The sequence below is a fragment of the Cataglyphis hispanica genome, chromosome 18 (genome assembly GCF_021464435.1).
Source record: "Cataglyphis hispanica isolate Lineage 1 chromosome 18, ULB_Chis1_1.0, whole genome shotgun sequence".
NCBI classification, from domain to species: domain Eukaryota; kingdom Metazoa; phylum Arthropoda; class Insecta; order Hymenoptera; family Formicidae; genus Cataglyphis; species Cataglyphis hispanica.
In genome coordinates, this window is record NC_065971.1 from 3,724,279 (window position 1) to 3,750,993 (window position 26,715).

Genomic DNA, 26,715 nt, shown 5'->3' on the forward strand with positions numbered 1-26,715 from the left:
CGACGAAGAGAAAGAAGGACGACGATCTTTCTATTAAGCTTGAAATTGTACGAGGCATCCGACAATTATCGTAAATCCCCGTTATAGATCCCTCGGTTATGAGGATTGATTCGCATTCCTCTGCATATGTGCGGCGAGATGCGTCTGAAATTCGCCTCGGCGACTTTTATCGGTCGCCGTCGCAATTGATAATTCAACGCGACTCCCATCACCGTGGCTTAATTATCCGCTGAACTTGCCGTGGAATGTATCATCGGCTCCCGTTTAATATGAGAAGCGCGGTTTATGCAATTGCGCACGATTCTCAGCGCGATTCCGACCGTTAACCACATCTGCGATCTTTCCTGTTCTCAAACGACCAGCAATCCACGCTCTTTCTCCCCAGAATATTTTACATCGTTATTTATTGACGATTCTCAGTCATTCGTGCTCTGATCGACTTGACCATTACGTTATTATTGCATGCGAATATGTTTTCTGTAACTGTATATACTTTATATTATTATACTCTCACATTAATATTTATTTGAATATTATAATAATGTTGATTGATAATTCAAAGAATAATTGTAATGATTTCAAACATCTATATTTTACACATTTATCTTTGTGATTACACAAAATAACAAGGATATTATATCGAATTAATTAATATTTCTATATTATAAATAGCCTTTAGTCTTAATAAATAGCCAGATAGGCAATAATTATCATAATGGAATAACAGAAAATAATCAATGAATTTATTAACAATATTTATTTATTTATTTATTTACAATATTAAAAGATATTTTCGAAATCTTCAACTTTTCCTTTGTCAATTCTCACAAGAATGCTCCACTGATATCCTCTTACCATGAAACTTTATCTTATCTCGTCAAAGTACGCTGTCACAATTTTCTCGCATAATTCTTACAATTCTTCGCCGACAAGTCATAGTTTTATTCGACAAGAAATTTTTATTCGACGTGAGCGTGGTATAATTAATCAGGCGTGATTGATTAACTAGCCGATTGACTCGCGGAATCTCAGACACGATTATTTCAAACACAATAGCTCCGATCGGCGGCCTTAGTTCCGGCGCGCCTTGTCAGGTACCGCGTTTCAAGAAGAGTCTGAAAGAGGAGAGCGGTCCACCGAGACGGTAATTACACGCTCGCGCGATCACGAACTTCTTCGCGGCGTAGCGTTTATTGCGCCGACGAGATTTCGCGGTGCCGTTAATTAACGTAAACTCGTTAAATTCGATCTATCTGCGCGACTTAATTAAAATTTGCGGTACGCATCCGCCACGGCATAGACCGATGGCTCGGCTTCTTCCGCGTGACAGGCACGAGATAAAGCCGGGAGCAACATATACATACATACATACATACATATATATATATATATATATATATATATATATATATATATACTATGCCGCTTGCGTTTCTTGTTTGACGACAACGACGAAGACGACCCATTAAGCCTGCGCCTCCTTCCGCTTTCGTCCTGGGAACCGATCCGGAGCTTCTCGCACATCTCTCACCTCGATCCATTCTCTTCTCTCTCTCTCTCTCTCTCTCTCTCTCTCTCTCTATCTATCTCTCTTGATTTTTTTTCCTGCAATCGTTTCGTTCCGTGTCTATCGGCGTGGCCAATTATCGGCGTCAGAAGGAAGACGAGCAGGAATGTCTCGCTCTTGAAAGTGAAAACGATGGTTAACTAAAAGGACGGATCCCCGCGATTGGCATGTATCTATGACGATGAGAAATGAGAAAAGATCGGTAATAAACAAAGAGAAAAATGCAGAAAAAAGTCAAACAAAATATCAATCTCAAATCCGATGATGGTTGAAGAAACGAGAAGCAAAGAGAGAGAAAAAGAGAGAACGAACTACGGAAATAACGCGGAACGTGATGATAGCCGAGGAGGCGTAAACGGAGAATGCTTGAGGGCAGAAAAAGCATCTTCCGCGCGGGCGAGAGAAGCGCGGTGGCCGAGGAAAAAGCTCGTTGCGCGGCGAGAATGAACGAGCGAGAGAAGGGGATGACGGAGAAGAAAGATGAAAACGGAAAGCGGGCCCGCACAGCAGCCGAAGCGGTGCCGGGGCCGGGTTTTTAAGCGAAGCGTTTAGCCGCCGGTCACGCGAATCCGCTATAAAAATCAGCCCGGAGGCGAGCAAACCCTCGGCGAATGCTCGGCAGATAGACTGATAATGTGGCCCGGTGGCGTTGCCCCGCATAGCGTGATGCTGGGGCCTCAGTCTGGTACCCTATGGACCTCGGCGGCGCACAGGTGCGTGCCTGCGAGTCCTTTTTCCCGTGTGGTTTGCCAGTAGTAAGGAAGACAAGGAAAGGCAGGGAAGAGAAGAAACGAGTTCACTGTCGAACGAATCTACACGGAGAGTTCGTAGAAACGAACTCGTCGCGGATGCTCTCACGAATTTCGGAACGCGTTAAATGTAATGGAACACCTTGATACGTGGCTGCAATGATTCATTAAAAAGCGCGTGACTGTACTTGTACATGGATATTAATTTTTTTCGGTAGGCTCCGCGCACAAATAAAGAAAATATTAGAAATAGGAATAAATATTAAATATTACGAAGAACAATTTTAATTGATGCATTCTGTTCCCTTATTGTTTGAAGTAAAATAATTTCAAATTGCAATTTTTTAATATTTAATATTTATTTCTATTGCTAATATTTTCTCTATGCAGGGTCTTATTCTGATTAATTTATTTATTACATAAATATGAAAAAAAAAAATCTTGTTAGACAACAGAAAGGGGGTCATATTCCAAATGATGACAGTTTGAAATGTTTTATTACCATTATCGAGAAATGGTTCTCTCTCTTTTTGAAGACCGGCATGATTTCTTTCGACAAGTGTCAATCGGATTTTTTGTCGATCGTCTCCGTTATTCGATCGAAAAGCAGAAAGAAGAACGAGCGCGAAAGGGAAGTTCGCAAGTCAGTGCGGGAACGGCGCGAATACCATTCGCCTCGAGAAGAAAGACGCGGTTTTTTTTTCTTCGCAGATGCTTCTGTGCTTCATTGGCTGGCCGCCTCCGGCTCTTGTTTTCTTGTCCTTCACCGACGACGGCCGTGGATAAAAGAATGACGATCTCATGAACGTTGGCAGGTGTAATTGGTAATAAAACTTCGAGACGGCCTATTAACAGTTACTTTATTTCGCGTTTCTCGGGAAACTCGCGTCTTTAAGATATGCATTTAGTTATAGTACCTTTTACCTTTTGCGAAAAAAATATGGCATGATATGTTATCTTCACATGCGAAATTGATAAAACGTTCACTATCAAAATTCTAATCGCTATTCTTTATCACAAGTTCGAATCACTCGTTGGAATTATACAACACTTAGCATTTAGTTCTCCTTTTACCTCATCTTAAATGCATAGTACGTGCATCTTGCATTTCGCACGCGACTGAAATATGCGTCGCAAACGGCCGATCGTTTAGAAGAACGATATAGCGGGATTTATCGCCGGTAATTTGTTTTGTTTGGGAATTTCAATAATGAGACTATCTGAAATTCAAACGGGAAGGGGCCCACGATCAGCTCGCTGCTCATTTTCGTGTTCACTGAACTCGAGCGACGCGCCAACGTCGATTATGATTAAGTGCGCGCCTTAACGCTCAGCCTCTCCCCCTTTCCCCGTCAACTGTGGGCTGATGTTTTTCTTCTTAATTTATTATCGCGTTTTAAACCCACTCGATTTAGTCGATTTATAATCGCTCCGCTGCGACGCAACTGTCGCGCGTACTTACGCAACGTGTAATCGGGAATAATCACCCTCGTAATCTATGGTCCGCTGATTAGAGACTGCAGCGATCGTTTTCTTTTCGCCGCGTCTTTTGTACTGGCGCTCCAGGCGGTTTGCAGCTGATTGTTTTACACTTTCAAGTGTCCTTACCGCGAGACGACCGCGTAATAAAATTGACGAGCTCGGATACAAGATGCGATTTATAATACAAAGTTACGGCCTGACAAATTTATGAATAACGCTTGCACCAGCAGCAGAGTGTCAGTTACATCCTGTTTCATACGCGCTTACGCATAAATAATTTTAGACAGAGATCCAAGGTTTAGAAGATACAACTCTCGAAAATTTTACAGTAATTTTTTTATAATTACTCAGAATTTATCTTAGACAGTTTATAAATGTGAATAAATTTCAAGAAATTTTTGAAAGTGTTTGAGTGATATTATTGATTAATTGTAAAAGAGGCGAGAGTCGAAAAAGAGGAGAGAAATGCCTCAGAGGATGATTGCTCAGATAGAATGAACGAACCGTTATTGGGATTTTATCGAATGCTGTACGCAGTTATTAATTAATAGAACGAAACCGATATACACGCGTTTTTATCACAGACAGACACCTTGCGTAGAGGCACGAAACACCGACTCACACCTGTTCCTGTTCTTGTCGTTTCGGGTCCGTGATTCTCGCAGGCAGACAGGCACGCAGGTAGAAGAACTGATTGAAGAGGATGCTGCAGCCGATCTCTCCGGTCCAGTCCGGTCGATCGGGTTTCATCGTTCCTTGACTAGGGCTAACAAAAGTTCATCGATAGCGGCCTGCCGTTTTATGCAGCGACGACAAGTTCCCATGAGTCTTTCCATAACGAATACGATACAACACCTACGCATTCGACTGAGATCTCGTTCGGGAAAAAAAAGAAAAAAAAAAGATATATTGAGAAAACTTAATTCTCCCGCTAAACGCGGGGATGAGAGCTATCTGTCATTAATTATCGCTGGATCATCCTTGCGATATTATATTATCCGAATTTTATTACCCGATTGATGGGAAGCATCTTAAGCATGTTTTTTTATGACTAATTATAAATCAAATTATTGCGTGAATCGCGAAAAAAAATTATGGTTCACTTTGAAAGATATTTTTCTCGCAATTATTAATTTCGACGCCTTTAACAATTGCTTTAGAAATTAGGTGATGAATTTTATTATTTGATCATGTGACTCATTTAAATGAGATTTTGTCATCAATGAGATACAATTAAATTATGCATGACAAAAGAAATTTTTTTTTTATAAAATAACACAGGAGTACAGGACGAGAAGAATATCGCGTGATATTATTCAAGGAATATCTTGAGAAGACCATCAAATAATTAATACAACAATATTAATCAGATAATTTTTTATTCGGACCCCGATAGTTTTTCGTTTATGCAATGATTAAAAGGCAAAGGCGGGGGTCCGCAGGACTTCCCACGCGAAGTAAGACTTTTTAATTATTTTGGTAATTTGTGGCCGCGTTAAAGGCAGTCTGGCAGCCTTGCCGATGGGGCTTGGCGAGCGAGTAGCAAATAATATTAAGTATAGGTCTCCCTATATCTCTCGCGGAGGGGAGGGAGAGAGATATATGGCAGAGCCTGAGCCCATAGTATAGCAACTCAACACAAGTCCGTAAAACGTGAGCATGCGAGACACAACGGAACGTAGTGCAGATACGAGACGTGCAATATGAGTGACCAATACACACACGCAAATCCGGAGACGAGATTCTACGGTACAAAATTAAATGGTGTTCGGTAGGTCTATTTCATTCGGGCAGGTAGCGGCCACCGGTAATTACTACCTATGACTTGGGAGCTCAGAGATAAAATGAAAGGCCCCGGACGATTTTCGAAACCGAAATCGCGTCAGTCGCCGATGCGGTGCTGCTGCTGCTGCTGCTCCCTTTTCCATCTCTCCCTCTTGCCAATTCTCGCCCATTCTTTTTTTTCTGCAATTGGAAATAAAGTCACAATCTGCAATGATTAACGAAATAAAAAAAGATAATGAAAATAATTTCCATTATATTTATTATTATGCAAAATACGAGAGGTTACGCAATCAGTTTTACAAAATTATTGCACCCTTGTCGCGTTTTTTTTTTTTTTTCTTTCTCTATATGAATGTGTCGATTATTCAAAATAGCGTTCATTGCACGAAATTAAGTTTAAAGCAAAATTTATTTAGTTAATTTAGCTAATTTAAATGAAGAACTTTGTAGGCGCGTTGCCTCTTTCCAATTAACATTAGCATATAATGATAAGATACAAGTACTTTCATCGACGTGTCCCGCTGTGATGCCAGACGGTAGCAGGTTCGCAATTAAGATATTAAAAGAACACCTCTCTTCCGTAGGTTTACATAATCATAGTCGAGTATAATTACGTATTTGCATAATTACATATATGTATGGTATACCGTGCACACGGTTTTTCCCCGCCTGTGTTTAGCCCGCTAATGAAATCGGCGATAATAATCGATTTGTTGATAACCCATTTTGTGCACTTATCCACTTTTTAAACCTTTGTAACAATCTCGACTTAAGTACAATAGTTATCAGTTTCAGATATACATATATTGGCATATACTCTGCTGTTGTACGTTTGTAATTAATTTTAAATTCTACTAATGATGTTAAGATACTTTTGTATAGGAAATAATTGAATAAAAGTTAATATTTTTTTTAATATAGCATTATTTTTTTATTATTTAATTATAATGGTTTATTATGAATCAGCAATAAGACTGAGAAGAGTAGTGGAAAAATTCGAGACAAATTTCACGTTGATTATTTGTTCGATAAAAGGAAAATCACGCCGTATGGCTTTTCGAAAGTTCTGTCAGACCTGATTTTTGCAACTCAGTAAATGAGCTTTCTCGGAAGAGAGCAAGAACAAAGAAAAGAGGAAGACGCGCTGGAGAGGACACGGTAGAGTCGTATTTTCTCAGTATGCATTCCGCGGGTATATCTTTGTGTTTTTTTTTTTCGGACGAATTATTCGTACCTCTCGCTAGTGCAAGTTTCACGGTAGTGTGTATATAAAAGTAGGCGCACCGAGGTATGGCTCGCTGCACCTTGGCTATGCGGAAAGGAAAGGCTCTTCTTCAACGGAGAACCGACCGCCGCGCGAGCGCGCACGCATACAGACACGCGTGCAACTCGACACACATCGAAGGCCGTCGCTCTGTTCGTTTCTCGAGCCTGTATATACACGGGTAGCGTAGGTTACAAAGACTTGTGCTCAGATGGCAACGATAACGCTTCTCTATAATGGATATATTATAAAACACTCTGCGAAACATTTCATCTTTATTAGGTGTTCAGAAACTTGATCTCCGAAATTTGTGTTGGATCTGATCTCGTCGTGAGAAAACGAAACTGAAAAATTAAATTCGTACGCCTTTTCAAAAGTATCTCCCTTCAACTCGGTCATTAAAAAGGCAATAATACAGTCGGGTATAATTTAAGAATCTTATTTTTCAATGTAAATCATGAAACCTGTTTAAAGGACAATGGAGTTATTACAATGCGCGCGTAATGTGCGGTTAGAAAGGGATGAACTTTCAACTTAATAACCGCGAAAGCGAGCGCCGCTGCGAAAGAAACGAACGCTCCGAAGGCGCGGTGTCAGGATGGGGAAGTGGCCGCTAATACGAGGTGTCCCCCACCTTTATTACACCTCGACAGCCCCGGGGAACTTCAATTATCGCTGGGTGGCAGTCGACTCCGACCATGTGGGAAAATACTGGGATAGTGAGACGCGTGTGTTTTTTCAACGATGAATGCGAAAATCATCGTGATCGAATTCGAACCGCACAGATTTTTTTAAAGCTCGATGAAAACGATTTTTATCACCCTTTCAAATAATGAATAATAAAATAAAAATTATATGGAGTATGAAAGAATTAAGAACAATATTTAAGCTTTAATTAAAATTTACTTCCATTAAATAACGATTAAATATTCCAATGTTATATTGCACAATATTATTAATATCTTTGTTCTTATCTCTTTACATACATTTTATTTAAAAGTAAATATGTTTTGCCTACGTCATTAACATATCGATACATTGTATTACGAAAATGGCAGCGAAGGCGTTATTAAAATATTATCGGGAATTCTTGCTCCCCATTTTTCAATCCGGTTCCAAAATTTCGTCAGATATTCCGGTCGCGTTTTATGAACATTACGTTGAATATCCTCCGGCCATGGGCTCTCCGTAAGCGCCCATCCGCATGCTGCGTCTAGAAGAGAGACTCTTCCGCGTCGGCTAACTTAAAACATCTCCAGCTTGCCCGTCGTCCGGCAATTTCTCGTCGGCACGTGAGCAGACTGTGCAAAGTTTGCGGAGCGCGCGTTTGCAAACGTCCGCGCGCGCAAGCGAGAAAGAGAAAGAGGAGAGAACTCTAACGCTGGACCGCGCGCACGGAGGCAAGAGGTTACCGGCGAAGCCGAGAGAGCCTCTAGAATAAGTATGCTCGGCTAATAAAACGCGTACGCGGGTCGTTACACACGACGTTCGCTTTCCAAACAAACGCGCAGCTATCGTCACCGCGCTCACGGAAACTCGTACGACGGTGGGATTCATCGCCGTACAAGCAATTGATCGTCGTAAAAACGAGAAGCGCGACGAGACGACATCGAACATCGTCGCGATCAGGAGGAGTTCGGTCGATTCTCCGATTTTTAGCGAAAAACATCGGTTGTTTTTAATGAATCATATATTCACTGCGAGCATGATTATTATTATTGCCGACTAAGTAGAGATAAATGGCGATATTATTATTAATAATTCTTTTTGACACTGAGATGTCACGTATGTAAACAGACGTACGTAAACAATTGGATTGTATATGCGAGACTATCTTCTTGAGGAATAGTTTGAAGCTCAAAGTATTTGTTTGAAATTTATTAAAACGAATTTTTTTCTCTCTTCGAACGAAATGATCTGTAGAAAATAATAAAGTAGATTGTTGCACAGTATGCTGTAAAAATGTATTGAATTAATATTGAAACTAATACAAATACGTAGGAAGCCACAATTAATATCATAATTTTTTAAATAAAAATATATAAATATTATTATATGAGTATAAAATTCTTTTTAATGAAATACTATATATCTATTGTTAAATAAAGCTAAAGTTTGACATATATAAGAAAATATATGTATGTGTAACTATACAATATTTATAATTTTTCTAAATGAAAGAAATATATATGTATGTATATTTTTGTGCAACTTTTATTTATAATTATATTCTTTACAAAATAATTTGCACTGTCTACACCATATTTGTGCGATTTAACTATTATTTATTAAAATATTGAGCTCATATGACATTTCGCAGAAACAGCTGATTCACACTCCTTTCCATCTTTTAAGGATTTCTCCGATGTGTACATTACGGTGCATATCATCACGTTGGTTAAAGACACGAAATTACATAGCTTATAACTTAAATGGACTCTCTATACGTGTCTTTTGTTTGAACGCACACAAGATCCGATTCTTATTACGAAGTCCATTATGTTATTGCTACAAGACTCCTCTTTCTTGTAACGTGTGCGATTGTCATCGCGCGAGTATCGTCAATACGCGAGATGGTACATTTTTCATCTTTTCAATTATATCTCCGACGTTTCTCGAGCCGAAGAATCGAAGAGCCGCGGGAGCTCGACGCCGCGCCAGACCGTTAAAATGTCACTCGCGAAACGGTCTTATGTAACATAGAAGGAAGCGCGTTATGGAAAGCGCAAAGGCCAGCAGACGATCCTTTGCGCGCTTTCTACCTTCGATCTTACTCTTACGGTAATTACGTAGGCTCAGACATGCATGCACATACACCCACATCATGCCGAACATATCTACACACGAGCCATGTACAATGTGGTTCTATACTCCCACTTTATATCCCTTTGAGCGAATTAAATTATAACAAAATCACTTTCACAAGTTTATGTAAGCCCCGTCTCTTATACTTATAGTACTTTATAGTTATTTTTTATTACGGATATTCTTTATTCGATTCTAGATATTGGTCGTCAAATAAATTATCAAAAAATCAATTATCAAAAAAAAAATAATTAAAAAAATTAATACGGCATAAAAGCATAGAGAATTAAATTATCTTTCAAATGAAATCAAAATGTAGTATGTTTCATAGTTTTTGAGATAACCAGTTTCAAATTTTATGATAGAGATTTAAAAATTCTCTTCATTGATGGCCTTAGTTAATTTTTAATGTTTATTTTACTTGTTGTATTCCACTAAAAAAATTTTACTTTTCTGCATTATTTAAACCGATCACTATAATAGGATGAAAAGAAAAGCAAAAGTAAATGAAAAGAAAATGAAACTTAATAAATTTATTGGAAAAAATCAATAAAAATAAAAAAATAATAATCTTTTTTTCATAAAAATAAAATAATTCTCCTTTTTCTTTTAACTTTTATTTCGGTACTTTTTGTTAAAAAACGCATAGTTCCCCTGATATTTAAAAATGTATAAAATACCCGTGATTTAAGAGATTTTTGGACACTAACTTTTTAAGGAAGCATTTTCTGATTCATGTTTATAGGAAATTTTTTATTCAGAATTAATTTTTCTATAAAATCTCAAAGTCTGACCGGAACGTTTGAACCGACCCTATTATATGTATTATATAAATCTAATATTGATTTATATATTTTAACTCGTATTTGTACATTTGTCATTTCGATAACTAATTCGGCTTTTCGTATATCGCGATTGGAATTTGCGTATGAGGAACTTGGATGCGCAAGTGTGTGAGGGGAAGAAGTAACCGCTCTTACCACCGTACTTACGTAGAATACGCGATGCGTATCGCGCGTAACGGCACGCAGTATTGGCGCGGCGAGCTCGAAAATTGCCCGACCGCGCGATTGCAGTTTCGAAACTGCCCGATTTCTTTCCCGAGATTGGCACCAAGTTACCGCCGCTGCTGCTGCTGCTGTATTCGACGCATTCGCCCGAGGGCCCCGTCTCTATCTCTTTCGCCTTAACACGAGACTTCCGTTTCCACGATACGCAATAATGGACAGTAACCCGAGGCTTTTTCAGGTCCCCGTGCTTGGCACAGAGGCGGGAATCAAATTTTATGAAAAAGCCTTTCACAAGGGACTGGAAAGGACTCGGTATTTTTTTATCTCTCTCTTCCCACGTCTTCATTTTCTCTCAATTTCACGCAATTTATGTAACAATATTTACAATGAATTAATGAGTGATTAACCTGTGATTTTTGACAACGCCTAACAAATCGTTGCGTAATTTATTATCTGAATATATGAATGTCTGAATAGTAATTGTTTTATTTGTAAAACGACAAAAATGCATTGTGATGTGATTCTAGAAACGTCCTTTCTTTTTTCAGACATTCTTTCGACGTATTGCGTTATCGTGATAAATGATCGTTACAGTAATTGCGATAGCAATAATATTTAACGTGTCGAAATCGTATAATATATATGTCGAGTCAGTTTAAAAAAAAAAAAAACATTTTCATTTATTGCTGCAGGCGACAACCGCGAGCGGATACTTTGAGGTGCAGATCCTCTCGCTGACGAACAACAGGGGCACCCTGGTGGATGGTAGATGCTGCGGCGGGGGAGGCGGGGGCGGAAAAGGAGGATTCCCGCCCTGCTCGACGCCTTGCACGACGATCTTCTGGCTCTGCCTCAAGGAATATCAGTCGAATGTCACCGCCATCGGCTCCTGTAGCTTCGGCAACGCATCTAGTCAGTTTATCGGTTATAACACCTTTACTCTCACCGAGCCCGCCACCCTGCCACTTCATTTCACCTTCCGATGGACGGTGAGTTATTAAATCAATTTATATTTGAATTTATTAAGCGCAATTGTTTTTCAATTAATTTTATTAGTGCAAATATATATATATATATAGCATAAGAATATATTGCATTATATAAACATATTTCGCGAATTTGTTTCATTCAAGTCGAATTTATACAAAAATATTATTTGTCGAATACGCTATTCGAAATGTCAACATTGTTGGATAAGAATCAGGTGGTCGTATTTGTATGCTAAATACGCGTTGAGAGGATCGAGGACTGAAAGAAGGCAGGCAAGAGAGCACGTCGAGTGCCAAAACACACGCGCGGCATCACCTAATATCCGTGAGAACGTCGGCTGAAAATCCCAACCAGTCGCCGTTACACGTATACGAGGCGCGACGAGGCTTAATTCGATGTCCCGCGCGCGTTTAATAACGCGCTCCGTACGGTATGTATATACGGGACCGTAATTTTGTTTGGTCACCGGCACAATGGCCGCCGTGCCGAAAGAAACGGACGGGCGAGAGGATGAAGCCGTAACGAGGGGACGACACATTCGGGGACTCGCGAGAATCAGCCGACACGAATCCATTTATCATCGACGTCGTGACACGACGCCGACGAGAACGGCGGCGTCTCATTAGCGACGCCGCCTCCGGGGACCGACACCGACCTTTGTATGCGTATATACACATGTGCGCGTGTAGATCGACGTCCTTTCTTAAGTTTGAGCTTTCATTCTCGAAGTCGCCGAAAGCCGGCCGAGATTGATGTGAATCGCGGTGAACGTGCACCGTTCTTTCGCAACGCGCGATGTTAATGACCGCGCGAGTAAAAGTCATGGTGTTTATGGCTCGCGTTACATCGCCGGTCGCACGAATAACGCAAATTTCTAGACTCTAGATTTCTTTGTCTACGATGAGGCGAGGATGCGCGCGCGAGAAAGAGAGAGAGAGAGAGTTATCGAATCCGCGCGAGGGATTTCCGGTCCGCTGGTCTCTCCCATCCAACGCGAGTCGTTGCGTAAAATTCCAGTTTGGTTCCAGTCGCTTGGCAACTCCTCATCATCGATTCCTTTTCTTCCTCTCTCTCTCTCTCTCTCGCTTTTTCTCGTGTTCTCGTCCTCTGTAAACTCTCGCGGTGAAATTTTTTACGATCGTTCATCCATGTTAAATTTTTATCTCGCCGCTTCTTCTGTAGTTATGAATCAGGTCTTTCGACAGTTCTGTACGCGAATTTCTCATACACTCGGTACTTGAAGAAGATCGCGTCGGCGTATTCCATAAATTTGATAATCGCGCCACTTGTTTCTCACACTTTTCGTAAATGAGATAATTGTCCCCTATTTAGTCGCGATGAAGGAAAGCATTCATAAATTGCGTGTGTGACTAAAAGAATAAGATTTTGAAGAGTTTTAAGGCCTCTTCCACCGAGATGTCATCACCATTATGTTGTAGTCATAATATTAACATAAAATGCTCCGTCACGGTTCCATAAAATAGTTACAGTGCACTATCACGCGCTGCATTATATACGGGAGAAACTCTGTCATATTTTTTTTCTTTTTTTTTTTTTTTTGTACGCCCCGAAGAGTCGTCTTGTACTCAATTAGCAGCGCGCCTCCACCTACGATCCGACCGTTGTCGTCGTCTAACGTAATTACGGCATAACGCGCGAGCGATTTCGAGGAGGCCCAAACAGTCCTCTCGAGAGAGACGTTGGAGTGCGCATGCAGGCGTGCCCTTGCGAGCCTCTGGTATACACATAGGACCGTCGAGAGTGTCCCCTTCAGACAACGATGGGTTTGGTGGGTGCCTGAAGGAGTCCCGAAGGGGTACCGCGTTCGTGTCCGCGCGCGGACGAACACGCATTCGAAAAAACGCACCCGTGTACCTACCTACCTACCTATCTACCTACACGCGCCCGTGTCATCGTGGATTGTTTGAAGAGCTCCAGCTTTTCTGTTTGTATATTTCATAACTCGCTCGCAGGTATCTTTCGACGAGAGGACCCATCGCGACAAAGGGGAACTACGAGTCCCTATTTTTTCCGTCTTTTTCTTTCTCATCTCGGAGGACCGACCGCCACGAGAGATATAAACAGAAACCCTTAAATCGCTTCCCTTTCTCGTGAAGGGTTTCTTCTCCCGTTTTCGACATACTACCTTCGACCGTTTAGCGCTCTGCCGCTCTAATTCAATTATGGCGCGCCGTTGGTTATAAAAAAGAAAAAGTATAAGAATATAATATGCTAGGAAGCATATACGTGCGCCAGAGTACGTAACGTTTGTACGCGCGTCGAACATGAGGAGATGGCTGTGAAATAAAGAGCGCGCAGAGATAAAATACGCTCGGATACTTCGAATATATTTACGTCGTGAAATATAAGCTATACAAGCATTTTCACGTGCTGCCTATCTCGAAAAACGGTAAACCGCTTGACTTTCATCGTTCTTGCGCGGATAATGCCGTCATTATCATCTCCGCTGATTGAATACGGTATACATAATCTCGTCCCGCGAGTGAGCGGCGAACGTTTGCGCGCACGGGCTACTACCGAATGCCACTTGCGTTTAGCGACTGGTTCGAGAGAATATATTCACGAGAGATATTTCTTCTTCTCACCGATATATAAATTCCCCCTGATTCTCATTAACGCTGGACGAATCATCGCGCGTGCCTTAATTCACGCAGTCATGCTTTCCGCAGCGCTCGAAATCCGAAAATGATTTTCTCAGATATCGTATAACGCGAATCACCAATTTTCGTATATACGAAAATTGCTATTCAAGCGCACCTCCAAGTTTCAAACCGATCCGAATCTCATCGCTGCACGATAATTGGATCGTTGAATCCATTAGGCACATATGAAGAAACACACATATATGTAACGTTCGACGTTTTATTACCCGAAGGAGTTAGACGAGGCCTCTCCGCGATTTAGCTTTCGATAAGTTACGTACGCGGATATCGCCGGCAATCGCAAGAGTTTTCTAATAGCGACCCAGTTTACGCAAACGTGATGCGGTCACGATAGCAGCAACATCAAACGTTGTGATCGTCTCTCGTCCTCGACTTTCCCCTCATCTAATTTCAATACCGATGTGAGAAGGAATATACGAGCGTGTTTCTTTCTCTGTCTCTCTTCTCCCTTCAGTAGTGGCATAATACCACGGGAAACCATCGGCGAATGTATATATACGGTCGAGCTTTTGCACAATCTTCTCCCCGGAGCTATATGCATCTTCGAACGGCGCATTTCGCGTCTCCTTTCTCCGACTACGCATCTCTTTCCTCGAGCGATCCCTTCTTTCTCTCTTTATCTCTCTTTCTCCATCCTTACAGCAAATCGTTCGAGTACGTCCTCTTTCTCATCGACTTATCCTTGTTCGTTCTCAATAATTTCTCCTCGACCATCGTCAGCGTGACTCTGTGAACTCGACTATACGATTCACATGCAACGAACGCTCATATATGCGACCTGTCTGCGCATTTTATATGCACCAGCACGCACGACCGGCCGCTGCGTCGGACGCATTGGAAAACACATACAAACTCGTACGCACAATGTCTCCAATCTGGGCGCCGTTATGAATGACGAAACGTCACTAGACGCCGCGAACCACGTGGATGTTACAGAATTGCTGTTTAAAAATAGCACGTGTCCATTTATTCGATTAATTCAACAAATTTCTCAAATTGATGCGAGTATAGTCAAAATTATTTTGTAAAAAAAGAAGCTCTAATCATATAAATCTGTATAATATATATGATATATAATTCAATTATAATAGATTTCTCGGAATATCGCTTTTTATCGTGTGAAAAGAAAGAGCTTGTCCCCAGATTGAATCGAAAACCGTCCGTAGTAATCTCCTTTCTCCTGGCACGTGATTAATTCCGACAATCATAGTTTCGATAATAGATGTATAATGATAAACGATGTTCGGCCGAGCGGCATTCATCATGGAAGAAGCTGTGACTGGGCGGCGGGGATACGAGAAGAAGGAACGAGGAACGAAAATGAAGGAGCCCGTTCTTCTCCCCTTCTCTTTCAAGACGCGTCGCGGAACGCCGCGGGGATCGAGCAACGTGAGTCAGGGACTCAACAGGTGTACATCCGCGTCTCGAAAACGGGCCCCGCGGCTTTATAATCGTTTTCCATTCTGGTCGATATCTTCGTTGTTCTTCCAACTGCGTGTTCCGAAACTACCGCTATCGAAATTATCGATTCTTCGAGCATAACTTTGGGAGAGTCGAGACTTTTTTCATTTCGTTTTATTTTTAGTTGAAGCGTGGAATGTAGATGTGAAAAAAAATTCATGCGTTTTTGAGTACATGTTTTTTCCATGTTTATAAAAGTGGACTTTCAAAGATTGTTCATCTCGCATTTTTATGTCTACTATAAAATAAAAATTATTGCGGGAATTATCAAATGTAACGACATAATGACAATATGCGTCCTCTTCTTCTTGTAAGAGGATAACTTTCATAACTTTTATTTTGTACAAACGCTGCTCTCGCGAAATTAGCGACCAACATCGCGCAAACCGCACTGCGTCGCATCCACACGCTTAATAGCGTCATGAATAAACAGCGCTTAAGCCCGCGGCATCTACGGCTGTTCAAATATATTAGCGCCGTTAATACGCGATGCTAACGCGAAATAATGAATAACGCTCGCGAGATTTACATCGCGGTCATTTCGCGCATCCCTGCGCCCGACGCGACGTGCCTTTTTCTAATCGCACGTAAATTGCGCCATTTCGAAACGCGGAAGCGCGAGCAATTTGTCAAAAGTTCCACGCGAACCGGTCTTCAGGAGAAGACCCGGCCGGCGATCCAAAATTGCTCTCTTTGCGCCATCGCGTCCAGATCGCCCGCAGGGTTTACAATCAACCAGGCGCGTCGTTTTCACCATCTCGAGATTTACGTTCGCGCGAATTAAAGATTTCCTGATTGTCGATCTTCTCTCCTCCCGATTGCCGATCGGCTCTCGACAAAGACAATCTCTCTCGATGAAAATCAACGATCGCGACACTTGTCCGCTACTCCCACGCGCGCCGCCATTAATCTTGATTCCATTAACGTAATCGTCATGCTGCCGATATAATGACCCGCGCGATTTATCATCGACCATTAAACGAGAGAGTTGCGCTGCCTATATTGTTCGATCGTTATTAGAATTATTTTTACAATAGGCGAGTCATTCGCGCGCTTCAATATATATTCTCTGTAGATTACACTATCAAAGTGCCATCCATCAGTGATGAGAGATGATAAAAGATAGAAAGGGAAGAGAAAATGATTAAAATATTTTGAGATAAAAATAGCTAGACAAAATATAACGTTGCAAAGATGATTAGAAATTAATAGATAAAAGAGATTGATAGACAATATTAAATTTACGATTTAACGATGATTACGTAAATTAGAATAAGATGCGTTACGTATAATGGAAAATTTTGCTCAATTATAAAAATTGTGAGAGGTGAAAAAAAGCGAAAATCACGAAGATGAGATATACGAGGTAGACGGAGAAACCTGATGCATGAATTAATTACACAGTCATGCACGGAGAAAACAAGGAGGAGACGTAGGAGACGAGGAAGCCTATCATCCAACGCACACATGCGAGGCCGATTTTTAACCGCATACCGCGATACCGCGCGCGCGGTTTCCTCTTCCCGAGAGAGCAGTGGCACTCCTGAATGAATCAACGGGTGTCTATTGAAGCAGGATTCATCGCGCGACGGGTTTGCCGCGGGTATACGCATAAATTGCCCGTTCTTAACACGGAAGCGCGGCCGATTTGTCGAAACTTCCGCGCGCGCGCGCGCGCGAACCGGTCCCCCTTGTTTTCTCGCCGCTCCGAAATTGCTCCCTTTACGCGGTCGCCTCGGTTCCAATCACGATGCTCCCCCTCCCTCCCCTCCCCTCCCCTCCCCCTCGTAAGATTTACGTTCGACTTGCTTATATTATAGTATTATACGCAGCTGCGTGTCGGCGACACGCGCAAACACAGGCAGGTGCACAATGCGACCGCGTGTACACGAACTGCGAGAGGGGGACAAGAGGAGGGGGAGATATAGGGGAAGGGGGGAGGGAATGTCGCCACGCTTTGGGCGATGCTTCTTCACTTGGGAGTATCTCCGTGTCCACGGGGGGCTCCAACGAGAGCCTCGGTGGTAGAGGAAGCAGCGGGGCCTTGGGGTCTCCTCTCCTTTGGGCCGGTCGTGTGTGAACCCGCTACGCGAAGCGCATACCAAACTCGTCCCTTCCCCTCTCTCCCTCTCTTCTTATTCTCTCCCTGACTTCTCCCTTCTCTTGAAAGGCTGTCGAGACTGTCCGTACAAACGACCGCCGGGGTACACAGTGTCTCTCGATCCGCGCGTTTTCTCCGTGACAATACGAGCCACGAAGATTTAATCGCGTTTTTATATTTAGTGGAAAATAAATTTAATGGAAGATAAATTCATAATGGAATTTATAGCCGGATTTATATCAGTCAATGTCTTATTTTCTTCGCTCAAATTGCAAATTAAATCCGGTTTGATTCTACTAGTCAATCTTCGTCATTTTCATCTTGTCTTGTATCCGTATGTAACGAGAATGTTGATGACGTGCGATAGAGAATATGTCCATTACGAGTCTCACTCGTAGGTACTCGACCTAAGTACATTCGCGGGGCAACGCGAACGTGGTCGAGGAGAACCAGGAGAGTATTTAATGCATACCGCAAGTCTGCCGACTCGCGTTATATTATGCAGGTAACGCACCACTACCAGCCACTACCATCGCCGTCCGCGATTCTCTCTACACGTCGTTGCCTCTTCGGTTCCTTTAAGCGGGAAGAAGGCGCGCCGTGCACTTGGCCTTGTGCCCTCGCGGATAGTGGACGCCTCTTTTCCACGAGCGCCTCTTCGTCCACGACGACGACGGGAGCCTCTCCCTCCACTCTTCAGCTCCCTTTTACGCCGACTTCTTCATCCTTCTCTCCCGTTCTCGACCCTTACCCTCTCACCCACTCCTGCGAGGGGAGTCCTTCTGCAGTTCTGGGTACGCCGCGAGATTTATTAGCTACCCAACTAATTGGGAAGCGAGGACGGCCGCCAGGATTCCAGTCAACGAAGATTTCCGTCACTGAGGGGAATGCGCTACTGAGAGAGAGAGAGAGAGAGAGAGAGAGACGACGCGACCGGACGGAATCTCCGACGAGCGAACCGGAATCGCCGCCGCGGAGGCACCTTCTGCGTTCCTCGGCGTCGCCGGCGTTTTTCAATTACGGCTCGGTCAATTAACGGAGATTGATTCTCGGTTGCGAATCAAATCGTATGTGATTATTTTCTCGATCATACAATCTAACGTTACGTAATATCGCATGGGATATGAAATCAAAGGGAAGATCTGTGCAGGAAATTTAATAAAGTAGAAGGATTTGTCTAGCTTTTAAAATTAAATTTATCAAAATTTTTTCACTTTTAATCAAAGAATATTTACCGAATGCTATTAATTATCTATGGAAATTGTATCGAAAATGAGGTGTGCAACTATGTAAGGATCATTTTGTCATGCATTGCATCGTGGTCGACTATAAATCCTATCAGGATTGAGGGACACGCTCATTCCGCGACACACGCGTGAGAACGCTCCGCGCCGCGAAATCTAACGCCATGCGAGGAGGGATCTTGTACGAGAAATCGAAGGTAGCTTCGAAGGTACCCTCATTCCATCGGTACGCCGTCGTCACGTTTGTACGCGTCCTCACGTACGGCTCGTTCGATCTTTTCCGCGAAACCTACGACACGTCGCCTGACGCAGAGAGAGGAGACTCGGCGCACTCTATTCGGCGTACGAAGTATGTACCTATCTACCTGTCTACTTCTACCTGCTCCGCGCGACTACCAACGAGCACACACGCGTGTACACGTAAGTCATAGGCCCGATAGAGTGACGGACGAGGCAGTCAAACGGGCAAACGGCCAGATAGCCCTCGCAGCGGGATTCTACGTGCTTCACGTGTATCCGCTCGTTTCCTTTTCGATCTCTTCACGTTCCTCTCGAATTGGCTCCACCATTGCCGCACGAGGTACTATTACGTTCGGATTACGCAGATTGTACGAATTCCGGATCAGACCGACTGTCGTTTCCAGTGGACTCGAATAACGTGTGACGGAGTAAAAATATTACGAGCACTGAAGCGAACTGTTCAAACATCCCATGTTTTATAGAAACATTTTATTACGCGTACTAATAATTTTTTTCGTATATAAAGAATATTTAAAAAAAATAGAAATTATAAAAGATAAGCGATTAATATCCGCTGCTAAATTCCATGCTTTTAAACCAATCAATAAAAGTTTTAAGTATTTCTAAATTCTGTTTTAATTTTCTAGAAGTCGGTGATTATTTTCGAATATGTACTTGCTTAAATAACAAAATGACATTTTTTTTTTAAATATTTAATCGGTAAAATGTGCGTAGACACGCAGATGAGATTCAGACATATATACTTCGCGTTGACCGCCAACATGAAACCGACTGTGGTCGCAGGAAATTAATTAATTGGCCATTGCGAATAGACATTGGAAATGAACGTGCATCGACTTCTCTGAGAATACTGCTCAGCTTAATTAATTTCCTACGCCCACGCAAGCTGACCGACGAGGCAGTTCCTTCCATGTTCCTCAAAAGGATCGTAGTATCATGTCCAGCAATCTCCAATATCGAGAAGTTTTTTTTAGCAACCTCTCGAAGTTGCCGAGGCATTTGATTCGTTCGGACATGCCTATGGCTGTGGCTCTTTCGCAATTTTTTTCCGCAAATTTCTTGTTTAAAAAGTTAATTTCTCGAATCTCGATTGTATATGGTCATGAAAAATCTCTGCTCGCGATGCTTTATACATTTTTGGCGTGTTTACGCGCTCGGACACGCATTCGAATAATGGTCTTATTGCGTATACTCCGCGTCGCACAATTTAAGAAATAAGATAATTCATGTTACGTACTGGACGGCCGCGGAATACGAGATGACGCATTCGGCGGCAAAGCAGCATGCACGTATGCGCATCCCACGCTCTCCTCTCTCTTCCGTTTTATTATATATTTTATTTATTATATTTCCGTTATATTGAATGGGATAATTGAATATGATAACGATAATAAAATTAATTTTCAATAACTATTACAATGCAACAATTATTTTTATCTCATGTTAAAAAATTATTGTGCTATTTATTATAGACATTCTTAATTTTTCTAACTTGATCTTACATTAATTTTCTTTATTCGCGTATTTCTCGACATCCTGCGAAAGATGTGATTATCTATTTATCTATTTATTATATATTTATATATTGATTCTATCTATCTCTGCTTTCCATTTGCTTGAATCGATCGTACAATACACCTCGTGGATCCTCGCTTCTCCATCTAACAGGCTCTTTCAATTTCCTTCTCGATATTTAACGGTGAAAGGAGAAATTCGTCAGCGAATATCGCCTCGCGTGATTGTAAAACTGAAAGCCGAATAGCGAAACACCCACACGAATTCCTAGATTCACAATTGCAACGTCGATGGTTCTTGGCACACCGAGTATGTTCTTTGTTTTAGGATTACAATAATTCCAAGCAAAGCGAAAATTTATTTTGAATGGATAGAGCTTATTTTGTATAATCTGTGGAAAATCATAGGCTGAGAAAATCGTATTTGACCTTTGACTATTACTTGCAAGCTTTTATAAAAAAGAGAATTGTTTCTTTTTGAAACAAATATTTAAAATACATCTAAAATTTCAATAAATAATCAACTTATATTTTTAATCGAATTGAAAACTTATCGAGTTCGAGAATTGAAAAATCTAACGCTTCCTCTGACCTTAATCTTAAACCATTTACGTCTCAATTGTGACGAACCCGTCGCGGAGAAATAAGAGCGGCGCGACAAAGGAAGCGTCACGACGTTCAAGCACAAGGAACGTCCTTTTTACGGGGTGGCGAGCGCGACGACCGGCCGGGACCGGCCGCATTAGAATATATATACGAGGTGTAAAGAAAAAAAAAAAAAAGGCGAGCACGAAAGTCGCGGGCGTGAGAAAGTCGGCCCTCGAGCGAGCCACCAATTAACACCAATTAGCGCTCATCTGCTCTAGGTACTGCCAGCTCGCTCCAGCTCGCTGTCTTTACGTTTAGCGCGAGACGTCTGACTCGCCGCGGATTGGCCACAACATACTCTTTGTACTGCGTAGACTACACTACATCATCGAATATATGACTTCTAAGTGTCGAAGTGAGACAGACATGCACGTACTATAGATACCGAACACATCGTTCTTGATCATCGTCTTCTGCTCGATGCAAATTTAGCAGATCAATTTTTTCAAATTCTTGAATAAGAGAAACCGACTCGCGCGAATCCATCGACGTGATGCATAAACATCTCGGAGGGAATCGCGAGGGAAATTGATTCACTAAGCTCGCGAGTTAGTAGTTGAGTCACGAGTGTACAGTTAAGCGAGAAACATGACGCCAAAAACGGGAAAGATGTCAGTCGGCAAGAAGTATTTCACATGTCAAATCGACACTTGCGCAAAAAATAAATATCTTTCGCCAGTGATAACGGATTACTTTGCCAGATTATGATCTTATCTAATAATCCCTTTAATTGGAAATACAATCTTTTTACGATATTTATCTTTTTTTAATTACAGCATTATCTTTATTCATACAAAAAAAATGAAAATATATTATAATTTATATGTGTAAATATTAAAACAATATAATTTTTTTAATGTAATATAAATTAATTTTTTTTATATGAAAATTTCGTGATACAAGTCATACAATTTTCACGATATTACTCCACAAATACCTCTCTCTTTCTTTCTCCCTCTCAGAATCCGCGTTCATTGTCTAATTCCGAGGATCGTCAAGTTCATTATACCACAGGCGCGCTCGCTCGCTCGCTCGCGAGACGCCGATGCCGCGCGCTAATCTTTTTTTCGCCGGGACCGGTTCCATCAGAGGAACACTTCCAGCTTTCTACCATCGCATCGGCGGCTCGACTCCCGTGTAACCCCGTCGGGTGCCAGCCGTGCTGAGGCAACGCGAAGAAGCGGACAGGCGGCGTCTTCCGCGCGCGGCATCGGCGCGATTCGAATTTATTTATTGCATTAGCCGGACGTCGCTCACTCATGGCCCTTGATTGGTGGTACCAATCGGATTCTCCTTTGCGAACGCGATGGCGGAGATAAGCCGACCGTATATAAAGGACGAAATCTCGTCGTGTCAATACTCGTGGTAACCGTTGTAATTATCCCGATTAGTGGCGATTCTCTGCGGTCCATCAGAATGTTACGAATGTATCGATAATCATTACAACCATGACTTGCGATCGTATTCAAATTCTACTTATACATATGATGTTGCTTTATATGCCTCGTGGAATTTATTCGCGTAAATAATAGTTCATAAGAATTGCATATGTGTATATATAAATTATATACTATTATATTATCGTACATAATTTAAGAAACAAATAATTCATATTAAAAAAGAACGCACTCTATACACGGCGAGAAAGATATGTTTCATCAATATACTTTATCTTGTTGCACTATTAGATTTATCACATTAGAATCAACGCGCGCATATTATATTATCTTGTTTACATCGGAAGTTGTTTTCTACCGCATAGTTTTGCGCGACGGATGCGCTTTCGTGTAACTCTCGGTTACATAAGCCAAAGTCCTGAAATTGGTAACCCTACACTATCGTATAATTTAAACCGCCCCCCCCCTTCCCTCCCCCAAAGGTCAGCAGACGCTGTATAAATTTGCAAAAGCAACAGGCTCTCCGAAGGTCCCACTTAGAACCCGGCGAGGAATTATTCAAGCTGGGCAAGGGTTAATTGCTGCCTTCATCAAACCACCTCCCTTCCTCTTTCAAATGAACCCTTGTCGCCCGTGACATCACCGTTCTGTATTTAATCCGACTTTGTTGCGTCACGGCAACGCTGGACCGCAGACAGGAATCCGGATGTATCTTTCGAAAAGATATAATCTTTGCGATATATGTGCATGTTTTCTCTCTTACGAAGATTTATTCAAATAATTATTCTATTAAGTGAGAAAAAAAATATTTCCACAATTTAAATTAATAAAGTTATATAAATAGAATTACATACATAAGAAATTAATTTTACATTTATAATTTCTTTTACAAGCCAATTTTTTTTATTTAATGTGTGGATTTATTAATATATAGACTTCTTGTTTAAAAGTTATGTTTTTTTTTTATTATAATATCGAGACTTTTAATGAATTTTTAATGACATTTTTAATTTGTTATCATTGCCGTTGTAGCTTTTGGAAAATAATTTGAAAATATTTTGTTGCAGAGGCAATTCACGATGATTCTACAAGCGAGGGACGAGAAGAGCGCCGGCGTAATCGAGGAGGCGAGTTACAGCGGCATCGTCCTGCCAGGATCCACGTGGCACACTCTCAATCATCAAGGGAAAAACGCTCACTTGGCGTATCGGGTGCGAGTTCAATGCGACGATCATTACTACAATGCGACCTGCACTAAATTCTGTCGACCTAGAAACGACATTTTCGGCCATTACACCTGCGACGAGAACGGGGACAAAGTGTGCATACAGGGATGGAAAGGCGTCGATTGCGAGACAGGTGAGTTCGAGTTTGACCGACAATTATATATTACGTTATTTCGATCATCGCATTGCAGTTACATCGTTTTATCAGAATATACTCAATAGATCCTATGTTTAGATTGATTGCTAATATCAACAATGTTTCCTCTCTTTTGCAATAATTTAATTATCTTAATATCTCTAAGATAAAAATTCATAAATAATTTTTTCATCATCTTTGCGATGAACGGCAATTCTTCTTTTAAATAACGTAGGAATTCAAAGAAAGAAAGGCAAAAAAGTCCTATAACATATTTCAGTATTAGCACTTCAGATGTACAGCGACTTTAGAATGAATTATTGCTTATTAATCCGGTGTTTTTCGCATTACCACACGTACAACTAGATATTACCGTACGCAGTTATTAATTACGTTAGACACCATATAATGTGCACGCAAAAAAAATATCCGCATAAATACACGTTCCCCGATTTTCTTATCTTTTCACGGAAAATGATTTGCAGATAAATTACATTCATCGAGATATTATTTTTTTATTTAATATCTAATTTTAAATTCACTATATGCCGTAACTTTACAAATGATAGAGCATCAAGAGCGTTTTTGTTGACGATGAGAAGAGAACGTTTTGAAGAATGAAAAAAAAAAAAAATACTGACAAATTCTTACTCATATTGGAATTTTCATATTTAGAAAAACTTTTTCGGGATAGATACGAAATTCATTGTACGAAATACGCAATAATATTCGCGAGTAATAAACCGCATTCTCTTATCATTGTTATCTCATACTATTTTTTATGAAAAAAAAAAAACTCGGAAGATATCAATTGAGCCGATTTCTTGCCTCGTTGTCGGAGGAATAAATTTATCATTTATTGAAGCTTGAAATTTCACGACAGGACCTACCATGTACAATTTCCTCCATATGTGTGTTATTTATTCCGATTTCTTACGGAGATGGGTACCTTCTAACGAGGCTTACAATTCGATTATTGGCCATTAATAAATCATCATTTGCTGTCAAGTAATTTTCGAAGAACGAAAAGATTTGATCTTCGCCAAAGAGATCTTTCTTACATCTGCGTTTGGGAAATTTGTAAATGAACCGATCCGCATAAACAAAGTCAATACAAATAAATTAAACATTCTTGATTTCATATCGTAGTATTAATTTTTGTTTAAAGCAGAGGAAATCTACACACGAATGGGGCAAATAATAATAAATTTTGCGGCAGAACGGAAGAATAATCAAAACTGTCCACGCGATTTTCGTCTAGTATCTTCATCATCGAATTGATGTCCGGTCCTCGAAAGGTCGAACGTTTCCGACACGTCCGCGATTTAAGGCGCGAGAGCATCGCGACGGATCGCGAGGAGATGAACGTCTCCATGGGCCGTACGCGGTCCCGCATGGATCGTAAAGCACGCGAATTATCTCGATGCGTGCCTCAATGGGCGGACGTTATACGCATGTCGTACGATCATCACAAAGGTAGCGACACATCACGCCAGGTCCCGTCGCACAATGCTGCGCCGACCAATATAACAGCTCTTTCTTCGCCGCTTAATCGTTACTTCCGCCTCGCCGTGACCGCTCCGTAAGTTACTGTCATCCCTTCCTCTTTACGATAGGACACAGACGCTCGCATAAGGTCGATCTCAAACGGACCGACGACTTGCGTTCTTACGACAATTCTCGCCGTTAGAGACGCGTGGAATGCTCTTTTTCTTTATTGATTCTTGAATCAAACGATTTGCCTTCAGAACTATCTCAGCTTTGGACAATATCGAGACAATTTGATTTATAGATAAAAGTGTTAGATAAAAGTGTGAAAATCTTCCAAATTTTGAATTTATATTTTAGTATCGGAATATTATATATTAATAAGGAGTATAAATCAAAAAATATTTCTCTCAAACAGCCGTAGATATTTTATTATTTAATAAATTTTGGAATTATAGAATTGCGAAAAAAAATTGAAGTCCCGTTGCCTTCCGTTGCACTCAAATAATAATTTGCTTAAACAATCGTTTCGCAAGTCGTCGCGCTCGTGATATTATGCCAAAGGAATTCAAATAACATACACGCGGTTACTTTGCCGACGCTGCTCGTTTTCCTTGGCACTGTGAACTTTAAGATTTCACTGTTTGATAACCAACATAGCGATCGCTTCGAGCCGCTGATGGATAATTATTTTTTTTGCCACATTATTAGATACAAGCGGCGATTGGTTACATTGCGATCAGCTTTCGTTTCCACAGCTTCAACTTCTGATTTCGCTTGAAGATATTGAATCTTCTTGACACAGGAGGGGCGAAATGTAAAAAATTTCTCTCGTTTAACGATGCGGGAAGATCGACTTGTCGAGTTTTGAGCACGTTCTACTTAGACGAACGGAAAAATCCG

The 26,715-nt window shown here is 41.2% G+C and overlaps 2 protein-coding genes across 4 annotated transcripts in view; one reads left to right on the forward strand and one right to left on the reverse strand.

The window, feature by feature from the left end:
* Window positions 1-26,715, reverse strand: part of LOC126856191 (INO80 complex subunit D) — a 424,295-nt gene that overhangs the window by 366,206 nt on the left and 31,374 nt on the right. The window lies entirely within an intron of this gene.
* The window catches only part of LOC126856181 (protein jagged-2-like), a 39,581-nt gene that overhangs the window by 6,694 nt on the left and 6,172 nt on the right, over window positions 1-26,715 (forward strand). For both annotated transcript variants that reach the window (XM_050604459.1, XM_050604460.1), the window contains exons 2-3: window positions 11,355-11,651; window positions 24,030-24,321. In XM_050604459.1, the coding sequence (XP_050460416.1) occupies window positions 11,355-11,651; window positions 24,030-24,321 (589 nt within the window). The remainder of the gene's footprint in view (window positions 1-11,354; window positions 11,652-24,029; window positions 24,322-26,715) is intronic.